A 13,141-nucleotide genomic window follows, 5' to 3' on the forward strand; every position below is an offset into this window, starting at 1 on the left:
GAGGGAAAGAGTGCCCCCACGGTACAGGCCCGCCCGCGGATCGGTGGGTCCCGATTGCGGGTCAGGCCACCGTGGGCCCCCCCCCCCCCCCCCGGGGCCAGATCCCCCTGCGCCCCCCCGAGGACTCCGCAGGCCGCCCGCAGCACCAGTCCCCGCCGGTAAGAACCTGGTTTAATTTACGCTGGTGGGACAGGCCTAAAACGGGCGCCCACTCGGCCCATCGCAGAGCGGAGAATCGCCGGGGGGCGCTGCCAACGGACCCCGACCGGCGCTGCGTGATTCCCACCCCCACCAGAAACCGTTAGGTTAGGTGGATTGGCCATGCTAAATTGCCCATAGTGTCCAAAATTGCCCTTAGTGTTGGTGGGGTTACTGGGTTATGGGGCTAGGGTGGAGGTGTGGACCTTGGGTAGGGTGCTCTTTCCAAGAGCCGGTGCAGACTCGATGGGCCGAATGGCCTCCTTCTGCACTGTAAAGTCTATGATTCTATGAAACCGGCGCCGGAGAATTCGGCAGCCGACGGCAGGGCGGCATTCACTCTTCCCCGCCCCCCCGGCAATTCTCCGGCCCACCGGGGGGGTCAGAGAATCCCGCTTTTGGTATTTGAAGATGTATTCTCTGACTGTTGATGACTTGTTTGAGGCCATTAAACCTCTGGCAGCACTGTATCCAGTGCTTGGGCTAGATTCCTACCATTCAGCTTATCAGCTTCTTCATTCCCACTGCCTTCCCAACATGTGCCTGGAGGACACCTGCACCCCATCTTCCCACCCCCAGCTCCATGAAGGTAGTCTCCTCCTTTCTAACCACTCAGAAAACCTAGATGCTGCTCTCTCCCAGGTCTTACATTTTCTTACTTTCACAAGACAGATTCAGTTGCAGAATGACTCCCAATTGGAGTGTCCCTCCTCTTCAAGTTTGCTTTAAATCATGGGTAACTATACTGAGCTGCATGCTATATAAGTAGGACGGGTTGCATCTAAACTGGAGAGGTATAAATATCCTGGCCGCGAGGTTTGCTAGTGTCACACGGGAGGGTTTAAACTAGTATGGCAGGGGGGTGGGCACCGGAGCAATAGGTCAGAAGGTGAAAGCATTGAGGGAGAACGAGGGAATAGGGCCAGTATGGCTCTGAGGCAGAGCAGACAGGGAGAAGTTGCTGAACACAGCGGGTCTGGTGGCCTGAAGTGCATATGTTTTAATGCAAGAAGTATTACGGGTAAGGCAGATGAACTTAGAGCTTGGATTAGTACTTGGAACTATGATGTTGTTGCCATTACCGAAACCTGGTTGAGGGAAGGACAGGATTGGCAGCTAAACGTTCCAAGATTTAGATTTTTCAGGCGGGATAGAGGGGGATGTAAAAGGGGTGGCGGAGTTGCGCTACTGGTTAGGGAGAATATCACAGCTGTACTACGGGAGGACACCTCAGAGGGCAGTGATGCTACATGGGTAGAGATCAGGAATAAGAAGGGTGCAGTCACAATGTTGGGGGTTTACTACAGGCCTCCCAACAGCCAGCGGGAGATAGAGGAGCAGATAGGTAGACAGATTTTGGAAAAGAGTAAAAACAACAGGGTTGTGGTGATGGGAGACTTCAACTTCCCCAATATTGACTGGGACTCACTTCGTGCCAGGGGTTTAGGCGGGGCAGAGATTGTAAGGAGCATCCAGGAGGGCTTCTTAAAACAATATGTAGACAGTCCAACTAGGGAAGGGGCTGTACTGGACCTGGTATTGGGGAATGAGCCTGGCCAGGTTGTAGAAGTTTCAGTAGGGGAGCATTTCGAGAACAGTGACCACAATTCAGTAAGTTTTAAAGTCCTGGTGGACAAGGATAAAGGTGATCCTCGGGGGAATGTGCTAAATTGGGGGAAGGCTAATTATAACAATATTAGGCAGGAACTGAAGAACCTAGATTGGGGGTGGATGTTTGAGGATAAATCAACATCTGACATGTGGGAGGATTTTAAGTGTCAGTTGAAAGGAATTCAGGACCGGCATGTTCCTGTGAGGAAGAAGGATAAATATGGCAAATTTCGGGAACCTTGGATAACGAGAGATATTGTAGGCCTCGTCAAAAAGAAAAAGGAGGCATTTGTCAGGGCTAGAAGGCTGGGAACAGACAAAGCCTGCGTGGAATATAAGGAAAGTAGGAAGGAACTTAAGCAAGGAGTCAAGAGGGCTAGAAGGGGTCACGAAAAGTCATTGGCAAGTAGGGTTAAGGAAAATCCCAAGGCTTTTTACACGTACATAAAAAGCAAGAGGGTAGCCAGGGAAAGGGTTGGCCCACTGAAGGATGGGCAAGGGAATCTATGTGTGGAGCCAGAGGAAATGGACGAGGTACTAAATGAATACTTTGCATCGGTGTTCACCAAAGAGACGGAATTGGTGGATGTTGAGTCTGGAGAAGGGTGTGTAGATAGCCTGGGTCACATTGAGATCCAAAAAGACGAGGTGTTGAGCGTCTTGAAAAATATTAAGGTAGATAAGTCCCCAGGGCCTGATGGGATCTACCCCAGAATACTGAAGGAGGCTAGAGAGGAAATTGCTGAGGTCTTGACAGAAATCTTTGGATCCTCACTGTCTTCAGGTGATGCCCCGGAGGACTGGAGAATAGCCAATGTTGTTCCTTTGTTTAAGAAGGGTAGCAAGGATAATCCAGGGAACTACAGGCCGGTGAGCCTAACGTCAGTAGTAGGGAAATTACTGGAGAGAATTCTTCGAGACAGGATCTACTCCCATTTGGAGGCAAATGGACATATTAGTGAGAGGCAGCATGGTTTTGTGAAGGGGAAGTCAAGTCTCACTAACTTGATAGAGTTTTTCGAAGAGGTCACAAAGATGATTGATGCAGGTAGGGCAGTGGATGTTGCCTGTATGGACTTCAGTAAGGCCTTTGACAAGGTCCCTCATGGTAGACTGGTACAAATGGTGAAGTCACACGGGATCAGGGGTGAGCTGGCAAGGTGGATACAGAACTGGTTAGGTCATAGAAGGCAGAGAGTAGCAATGGAAGGGAGCTTTTCTAATTGGAGGGCTGTGACTAATGGTGTTCCACAGGGATCAGTGCTGGGACCTTTGCTGTTCGTAGTATGTGTAAATAATTTGGAGGAAAATGTAACTGGTCTGATTAGTAAGTTTGCAGACGACACAAAGGTTGGTGGAATTGCGGATAGCGATGAGGACTGTCAGAGGATACAGCAGGATTTAGATAGTTTGGAGGTTTGGGCAGAGAGATGGCAGATGGAGTTTAATCCGGACAAATGTGAGGTAATGCATTTTGGAAGGCCTAATGCAGGTAGAGAATATATAGTGAATGGTAGAACCCTCAACAGTATTGAAAGTCAGAGAGATCTATGTTTACAGGTCCACAGGTCACTGAAAGGGGCAACATAGGTGGAGAAGGTAGTCAAGAAGGCATACGGCATGCTTGCCTTCATTGGCCGGGGCATTGAGTATAAAAATTCAAGTCATGTTGCAGCTGTGTAGAACCTTAGTTAGGCCACACTTGGAGTATAGTGTTCAATTCTGGTTGCCACACTACCAGAAGGATGTGGAGGCTTTAGCGAGGGTGCAGAAGAGATTTACCAGGATGTTGCCTGGTATGGAGGGCATTAGCTATGAGGAGCGGTTGAATAAACTCGGTTTGTTCTCACTGGAACAACGGTGGTTGAGGGGTGACCTGATAGAGGTCTACAAAATTATGAGGGGCATAGACAGAGTGGATAGTCAGAGGCTTTTCACAGGGTAGAGGGGTCAGTTACTCGGGGGCATAGGTTTAAGGTGCGAGGGGCAACGTTTAGAGGAGATGTACGAGGCAAGTTTTTTTACACAGAGGGTTGTGGGTGCCTAGAACCCACTGCCGGAGGAGGGGTGGACGCAGGGACGGTAGTGACATTTAAGGGGCATCTTGACAAATACATGAATAGGATGGGAATAGAGGGATACGGACCCAGGAAGTGTAGAAGATTGTAGTTTAGTCAGGCAGCATGGACGGCACGTGCTTGGAGGGCCGAAGAGCCTGTTCCTGTGCTGTACGTTTCTTTGTTCTTTGTTACAACAATCGGGGCTAGTGTGTAGTCAATTCCAGGCCCACTTGATCCAGAATCACAACACAAGTGACTTCTTTGGCACTTGCCTGGCCAATAATTACAGTCACCAGGTTTGTAAATGTAAACACAATTACTGTTTACCTCTAACAAGAACTGTCATGAAAAATGCAGCGCATACAACTGGTTAATTATTATCTAATTCTTAATTCCCCACTTTAACTTGCTCCCCACTCTATCTATATACACACACACACACACACACACACACACACACACACAAGACAAACAAACACAGAAGGGAAGAAAGGGGTAAACAATCGTAAGTAAAAGGAAAATTGTTTCAGAGCACCATACTCCTCGTCTAACGTTGCTTTCAGTTCATTGCTTTATTGTAGGTTCATTGAGGTCGTTGTCGTTTCAGAGGGAAGGGGGAGAGACAGAGAGGGAGAGGCAGACACACAGAGAGACAGCCTTTCTGGAGAAAACACGGAGGAGAGAGAGTTGGATGTTGTCCCTGTGCTGCCAGAAGTTGAGTTTAAAAGCCTTGGCCCGTTGCCGGGCAGAGTGCAGCCTTTTGGCCCATTCATTGGTCACCAGTCAATCACTCAAACCGAGTCCTACCCCATCTCTCTCTCTGGTGATGAAAGGTCTGAATCTCCTGTTCAAACAAGCAGAGACTGGCAGAGTGCTCTGTCTTGTGACTTCTGAATTACTCAGTGAGTCTGCTGCTGGACTTAAAGATACATGTCCATTAATCATTCATGGATTAAAAATAATAACGGCAAAATAAAATAAAGAGGGAATAAACAGGAAGAACCTTAACAATGCAAATACGTTCAGTTATTGCACAGCAGCTTGCAAATGGACCATTGGTGGGAGCAGACAAAGTTGGCGTCTTGGCTACATTTTACTGCACATGAGCAGGTTAATCACCTACCACATGTCCATTTCTGAGAGTGGGAGTGAAAAGCTGTAATGAGGTAATGGGATTGGGAGGATACCCGTGTGGAGCATAAACACCAGTGTTGTGGTGGGCTGAATGGTCTGTTTCATATTCTGTGTAAGGCAGTCTGAAATCTATTCAAGGGCTCCATGGGTTCATAAATAGAACAGCGAGATTCCTGTGTCAGTATTTAACCCTCAATCAGCATCACCAAAACCATGTTTGAACATAAGAAATAGAGCAGGTCGAGACCAAATGGCTCCTCAAACCTGCCCAAATGTTCACAGCGATCGTCTGCATCAACTCCGCTTTCCCATCCGCTCCCCATATCCTGGGATCTATCTTGGCCTTAAATTCATGGACTTGATGAGCCGAATAGCCTTTCTGAATCACACTGTGCTCCCCACTGCCATTCACTCTCATTCTCCCTCTCTTCCCTGCTCCCCACTCCACCCCACCCCTCACCTGGCACCCCAGCTCATGTCTTCAGACGCGCGCCCCCACCCTCTCTCTCCTCTTACTTCATAGAACTATCCTTGTGATGTTTTTCCATCTCTTGTTTCAGAAGTACAGCCATGTGAGGCTATCGGGCACCAAAGATCCTCGAACATACTTTCGGACAAAGACGTGGTGGTTGGGACTGGTGCTGATGTTACTGGGGGAGCTGGGAGTCTTCACTTCGTATGCCTATGCGCCACTATCGCTTGTCACACCACTCAGTGCTGTTTCCATTGTCGGTATGAAATTGTTTCTGTGTCTTGAGTATATGCTAAACTTCAGTTACATGGACAAATGAAGCAGCTGTTGTTTTCAGACCCCACAGGAATGAAGGAGTGTCTTTTGTGGTGAAGGAGGAAAAAATACAAAGGGAGGGTTCCAATGGAGACGTCCTGTGGTGGAGTGAGTGAGAGGATGGGAATGAAGGGGTGCCTGATGGCACAGTGGTTAGCACTGCTGCCTCACAGCACCAAGGGCCCTGAGTTGAGTTCCAGTCTTGGGTGACTGTGAGGAGTTTGTACGTTCCCCCGTGTCTGTGTGGGTTTCCTCCAGCAGTCCAAAGATGTGCAGGTTAGGTGGATTGGCCATACTAAAATGCCCCTTAGTGTCCCGGGATGTGCAGCTTAGAAGGGGTTCCGGGGATAGGACAGGGGATTGAAACTAGGCAGGGTGCTCTTTCAGAGGGTCGATGCAGACACGATAGGCTGAATAGCTGCCTCCTGCACTGTAGGAATTCTCTGATTCTGTGGGGTGTGGCGGGAGGAGGGTCTTGATAGGCTGATTTGCACATCTGAGTTGACAGAAACTGAGCTCCAGACTTCTTATTTGTATCTTTTGTCTCCTCAGCCAGCTCAATTTTAGGAATCATATTTCTGAGGGACAAGTGGAAACCCAGAGAATTTCTAAGTAAGTGAGAAAATATATTTATCCTTCTTTCGCTGAATCCTTGTTCAGTTGGCAGGTTTTTGATAGCTATTTATGAATTATATGTGCAGTTACAAGATACAGTTCTGATATTTGTAGACGTTAGTAAACAGTGAAGTCCTAGCTAACTAAATAAGGCCCTTAGCTAACGTAATTTTTCTTTTCAGGGAGTAACTAGCTTAATCAAGAAGGACATGGCAGGAGACCTCAGACCCGTGATATTTTCCTCCTGCACAATGTGGGAAATGAGGGATACTTCCAGCGTCCCTGGTGACCATGTGTGCAGAAGGTGTGTCCAAATGCAGCTTCTAGCTAACCGGATTTCGGAGCTGCAGCTGCGGGTGGACTCTGTGTGGAGCATCCGCAATGCTGAGAAAGTCGTGGATAGCACGTTAAACGAAGTGGTCACACCGCAGGTGAGGATTGCACAGGCAGAAAGGGAAAGGGTGACCATCTGGAACAGTAAAAGATTGCAGTAGGTAGTGTAGGAGACCCCCGTGTTCACTCCCCCCCCCCCCCCCCCCCTCCCCCCTTACACCAAAAAACAGCTTTGGATACTGTTGGGGGGGATGACCTCTTGTGGGTAAACAGCAGCAGCCAAATCATGGGTGGCTCTGCTGCTCAGACAGGTGGGTGAAAAAAGAGTGACAGGGGATTCAATAATTAGGGGTGCAGACAGACACTTCTTTGGCCGCAAACATGAATCAAGGATAGTATTTTGCCTCCCTGGTGCCAGTGTCCGTGATGTCATGGAGCGGCTGCAGATAATTCTGGGGAGGGAACAGCCAGTGGTTGTGGTACACATTGGTACCAATGACATGGGTAAACTAAAGCTTAAGGACCTGTAAGCCAAGTACAGGAAGTTGGGAGATTATCGAAAATGCAGTACCTCAAATGTAGCAATCTCAGGATTACTCCCAGTTCCACGTGCTGGAGAGAGCAGGAATAGGAGGATCTATCAGATGAATGCGTGACTGGAGAGATGGTGTAGCCAGGAGGGATTCAGATTCTTGAGGCACTGGGACCGATTCTGGGGCATGTGGCACCTGTACAAACTGGACTGGTTGCCCCCAGGCAGAGCTCGGACCAAATCCTAGCGGGAGCTTTTGCTAGTTCTGTTGGGAAGTATTTAAACTAGTGTGGCAGGGAGATGGGACCCTAGGAGTCTGATCGGATAGGTACAACTCAGATCAGGAAAATAGAGGGCGAACTTTAAGCTAGTGTCGTAGAAGATGTCTCCTCAAACACAAACATCCCCCACCTTTTCTCAAACCCCCCTGCAGAGCCCCTTAACTCATACTTTATCTTTTCCAACAGCAGGAAGTCGTACAGGTCACCCAACTAAGCCCCCCGTGGGCTACCCCCTGTGGCGATGCTGACCGCCACTCCAGCAAAATTCGCTGCCGTGCAATCAAAGAGGCGAAGGCCACGACATTGGGGTCCTCGTCTCCATGAGCTCAGGCTTTTCTGAAACCCCAAATATCACCACCTCCTCCACTATCCTCACTATGACCGTAAACGCTCCCACCCAGAATCTTCCCAAATGTTCGCAATCTCAAAACACGTGCAATTGATTTTCTGGTCCCAGCCCACGCCTCTCACACTCATCTGCTACCCCCTGGAAGAACCCACTCATTCGCGCCCAAGTCATGTGCACCACCTTAAACTATCAGACTCATCCTTGCACAGGAAGAGGTCCCATTTACCCTATGCAGTGCCCCACTCCAAGCTCCCCAATTGATCTCCCCTCCCCACTCCCCTTCCCATTTCTCCTTCATCTTCACCACCTGCTCGTCTCCCTGCTCCCCCTGCCACTTGTATATATCCCCAATTCTACTCTCCTCTTCCACATCTGGAAGCAGCAGTTGCTTCAGCAGGGTGCATTCAGGCAACCTCGGGAACCCCCTCCAGACATTGTGCGCAAAATCCCTAACCTGAATTCACTCCCCCAGGTCAGCTCTACCCTCTCCCTTAGCTCCTTCAGGCTGGCGAACCCTTCCTACAAATACTGATCCCTCACCTTGACCAGCCCGTCTTCACTTCACCTCTTGTATGCACTATCCCCCCACCCCCCCCCCCCCCACCCCCACCCCCCCGGCTCAAACCCATGATTCTCGCTCAGCGGTGTTAACACCGACATCCCTTCCATCCTAAAATGTGTCCTTAACTGATTCCATATCGTCTCGATTTAGAGTGGAAAACGTGCCCGACCCACCCCTTTCTTAAACCAAATCTACTCCTTCATGGGGAGGTGCGTCTCCTGCAGAAAGACTGCCCCTGCTTTCAAGCTCCTGAGGTGCGACCTTTAACCAACCCATTCAGTCCCCGGACGTTCTACATTACCAGCCTTACCGCACCCGGAGGCATATAGCTCCAATACCCTCTACCGTCCATCATCTTCCCCACTTAACCCCAGATCCCCTTAATTCCACCCTATACCTAACACATCCTAGATGGCCCCCTTCTTCGCCCCTGACCATGTCATCTCTCACCCACTGCCACGTCATCACAGGCTCCCCCGGCCACCCCTCTCGGCCTTCTCCCCCCACCCCCCCACCTCACTTCCGTTCACCAGCATTACTTGCTAGCGTGGCAGCCCCTGCTCAAAGGCACCTCCCAATGACCTCCTGTCCCCCCACTCCTCAGCTCAAGGAAGAAGCCTCCCTGCTGACCTTGCCCTCCCCCACCCAAACAAAAACTCCTCCTGAACTCTAAGCCGCCTAAAAGCAAACAAACAGATGCTAAACACAAACAGTCCCATAAAACAGGGAGGCGGGGATGGGAACATCCATCCCCACATAATCTTTTTACCCCGATGACCCCTTACAATCCCAACAGTAAACAGCAAACCCAGAAAAGGACCTCCTCCAAACCAGAGGGGACGAAAATCCTCCAATCCCTATCCCCACTTCAAACATGTCCCCAACCATTACGAAATGCCAGCACCCCGGTTCCCAAGCATTGTCCACTCAGTTCTCCCCCAGTTTATGCTCCTTAATGGAGTCTTCGGCCGCTTCTGGGGTCTTTAAATAATACTCCCGGCCTTTGAACATCACCCATAATTTCGCCGTTAAAGTACCCCGAACCTGATCAGCTGCTGGTACAGCACCCCCTTGGCCTTCTTTAACCCTGCCTGCCGCTTCGCCAACTCAGCTCTGATATTCTGATTAATTCTGACTTTGTTCCCCTCCCATTCGCAGGTGCTCTTCTCCCTGGCCCAAAGCAAAATCTTCTCTTTCTCCACAAATTTGTTATCGTCTCACGATCACCGCCCGCGGTGGCTCCCCAGCTCTAGGCTTCTGCCTCAGGGACCTATGTGCTTGGTTCACTTCAGGGACCTTATCTAGCACCCCTTCCACCACCAGCCCCGCCAGCATCTTTGAAACGTACCTCGTGGCACTTACACCTTCCACTCCTTCAGGCAGGCCCACTATTCACAGGTTCTGTCTTCTCGAGGTGTTCTCCTACTCCTTCACCTTTGCCCTCAACATTTTACAAAGGTCTCCCAGGAGCCCCACCTCAACCTCCAGGGCCACCACACGACCACTGTAGTCCGAGATCAGTCCTTCGATCTCCCGAATTTGCGACCCCTGCACCTCCAAACATTTCTCCACCCGTTCCATCAAACTCTTCAGGGGTGCGACATTTACTTTGATGGTCTTTGAACGATCCTCCCGCATTTCCTTCCTCTATGACGGAATTGCTCCTTAATGAAAGCCATCAATTGCTCCATTTGGGGTTTTCCATCTTGCACCAGCCCTTCCCCCTCAACCATCCTTACACTGGCTGCTGCAGCACAGGTTTCCTCCAACCCTTTGGCCAGATCTCTCAACATCTGCCGGGTTTGGTAACCAGCGGACATACCACTCCCGCGGGAAACTACTCCTCCGACCTTCACCTACACCTTTTCATCAAAATTCCACCCAATATTGGGTAAAAAGAGCTCTTTTCACAGGGAGCTGCCCTGTGTGTGACCACTTACACATGGCCGCCACCGGAGGTCCGCACAGGTAGACACATGGCAGCAGGATGTCATTGCTATAAACGGAAACCTGGCGAAAGGAAAATTGGCAGCTCAATATCCCTGAATACAGAGCTTTCAGGCAGGACAGAGAGGGAGATAAAAAAGGAGGGGAAGTAGCACTAATGATTAAGGAATCAATTCCACTTGTGAGAAGGGATGATATACTAAACAGGTCAACAAATGAGGCTTTATGGGTTGAATGTAGAAATAGAATAGGGCAGTCACACTACTGGGAATATACTACAGACCCCCAAATTGTGAAAGGGAGATAGAAGAGCAAATATCTAGGCAAATCTCTGCATGTAAGAACAAGATGCCAATAATAGTAGGAAACTTTAACTATCCCAATATCAACTGGGAATCAAACAATACAAGGGGAACTGAGGGAGAACAATTCATGGAGTGTGTCCAGGAACATTTTTTCATCCAATTAGTGACAAACCCAACGAGAGGAGATGCAATTCTAGACCTAATCTTGGGGAACGAAGAAGGCAAGTGAGTGAAGTGACAGTTGGTGACCATATTAGGAATAGTGACCACAATTCAGTTAGATTCCGTATTACCATGGAAAAGGACAGAGATGAAGCAGGAGTAAAAATTTTGAACTGGGAGAAGGCAGATTTTGTAGAAATAAGAAGGGACTTGGCAAAGCTGGACAGACCAGTACTGCCAGAGGATAATTCAATGGAAAACTTGTGGGAAGCACTAAAAGGAGAGATCCTAAACGTACAAAGTAGACATGTCCCCTCCAAAAATAAGAGTGGTACTGCCAAATCTAGTTGTCGAGAGGAATACAGAGATCAAACAAAAAAAAGCACACAATAGGCATAAAGAACTAAGCACTGCAGATAGCCTAGACAAGTATAGAAAGTGCAGGGACAAAGTAAAATAAGGAAATCATTCACAAGTAAAGTTAAAGAAAACGCAAAGATGTTTTACCAATATATTAATGGTAAAAGGTTAGTTAAGGAAAAAGTGAGACCTATCCGAGATGATGAGGGGAACTTGTGTGTAAATGCAGAGGCTGTAGGAAGGGTTTTAAATGAATATTTTATCTCTGTGTTTACAAAGGAAATGGATGACGCAGATACAGTAGTACAGGAGGAACTGTGAGATATTGGAGGCAATGCTCATAAAGAGAGAGGAAGTACTCAAAGGATTGAAATCCTTGAAAGTTGATAAGTCGCCAGGGCCAGGTGGATTTTTTCCAAGGCTACTGAAGGAGTTCAGGGAGGAGATAGCAGATGCTCTGAGGATGATTTTCCAATCCTCACTAGATACGGAGGTACTGGAGAAATGCAAACGTGGTCCCATTGTTTAAAAAAGGATCAAAGGAAATGCCAAACAATTATAGGCCAGTTAGTCTTTCTTAAGCGATAAGCAAGTTAGTAGAATCAATTCTGAGAGATAGGATTAACTGTTGCATAGAAAGGCATGGACTAGACAGGGATAGTCACCAAGAAAGGTCTTGCCTCACAAATTTGATCAAATTCTTTGACGAAGTGACAAGAAGGGTTGAGGAAGATAGTGCAGTCAATGTGATGTATGTGGATTTTAGCAAGGCGTTTGACAAAGTCCCACATGGCAGATTGGTCAAAAAGGTGAAAGTCCATGGGATACAGGGCAATGTGGTAAACTGGATAAAAAGTTAGCTTAGTAACAGGAAACAAAGGGTAATGGTCCATGGCTGCCCTTGCAGTTGGAATGTTGTTTCGAGTGGTGTTCCACAGGGCTCAGTGTTGGGACCTTTACTGTTTGTGTTATAATAACGATTTGGACGTGGATGTGTGGAGCATGATTGGGAAATTTGCAGATGACACAAAGATTGGCCGAGCAGTGGACAGTGTAGAGGATGACTATAATCTTCACAACGATATAGATGGATTGGTGGAGTGTGCGATAAAGTAGCAGGTAGAATTTAACAAGGCGAAGTGTGAGGTCATGTATTTAGGGAGGTTGAACAGTTATAGGGAGTACACAATAAATGGGGATATACTAAGAGGTATCAATAAAGTGAGAGATCTTGGCATACAGGTACACAGGCCCCTAAAGGCAGCAGTTCAAGGAGACAAGTTTGTAAAGAAAGCATATGGAATGCTCTCCTTCATTGACAGAGGAATAGAATATAAAAGTAAGGATATAATGTTGGAATTGTACAAAACACTTGTGAGGCCACAACTGGAGTATGTGTGCAGTTCTGGTCCCCACATTACAAGAAGGACGTTATTGCTCTGGAGAGAGTCCAGACGATGTTTACAAGAATGTGTAGCCACGAGGAGCGATTGGATAGGTTAGGGTTATTTTCCTTAGAACAAAGAAGGCTGAGGGGTGACTTAATTGAGGTGTACAAAATTATGAGAGGAAGAGATAGAGTGGACAGGATTAAATTGTTTTCCTTGGTGGAGAATTCGAGAACCAAGTGACATGAGGAAGAACTTATTTATGCAGAGGGTAGTGGGAGTCTAGAATTCGCTGCTTGAGTTGCTGGTGGAGACAGAGACCCTAAACTCTTTTTAAAAAGTACCTGGATCTGGTGCTGTAAGATACAGGGCTGTAGACTGGGGCCAGGAAGGGGGGATTAGAAAGGACATCTGGGAATTCTCTGGCTGGCAGGTACAAGATGGGCCAAATGGCCTCCTGTGCTGTAACGTTTCTATGATTCTAAGATAGTAATAGACTGGAAGAGACAGCTGGAGG

At 48.2% G+C, this 13,141-nt stretch overlaps 1 protein-coding gene across 2 annotated transcripts in view; it reads left to right on the plus strand.

The window, feature by feature from the left end:
• nipal3 (NIPA like domain containing 3) overlaps window positions 1–13,141 on the plus strand; it is a 415,839-nt gene that overhangs the window by 331,200 nt on the left and 71,498 nt on the right. For both annotated transcript variants that reach the window (XM_072502454.1, XM_072502461.1), the window contains exons 3-4: window positions 5,564–5,735; window positions 6,343–6,402. In XM_072502454.1, the coding sequence (XP_072358555.1) occupies window positions 5,564–5,735; window positions 6,343–6,402 (232 nt within the window). The remainder of the gene's footprint in view (window positions 1–5,563; window positions 5,736–6,342; window positions 6,403–13,141) is intronic.

Source organism: Scyliorhinus torazame, chromosome 1, assembly GCF_047496885.1.
Source record: "Scyliorhinus torazame isolate Kashiwa2021f chromosome 1, sScyTor2.1, whole genome shotgun sequence".
Classification (NCBI taxonomy): domain Eukaryota; kingdom Metazoa; phylum Chordata; class Chondrichthyes; order Carcharhiniformes; family Scyliorhinidae; genus Scyliorhinus; species Scyliorhinus torazame.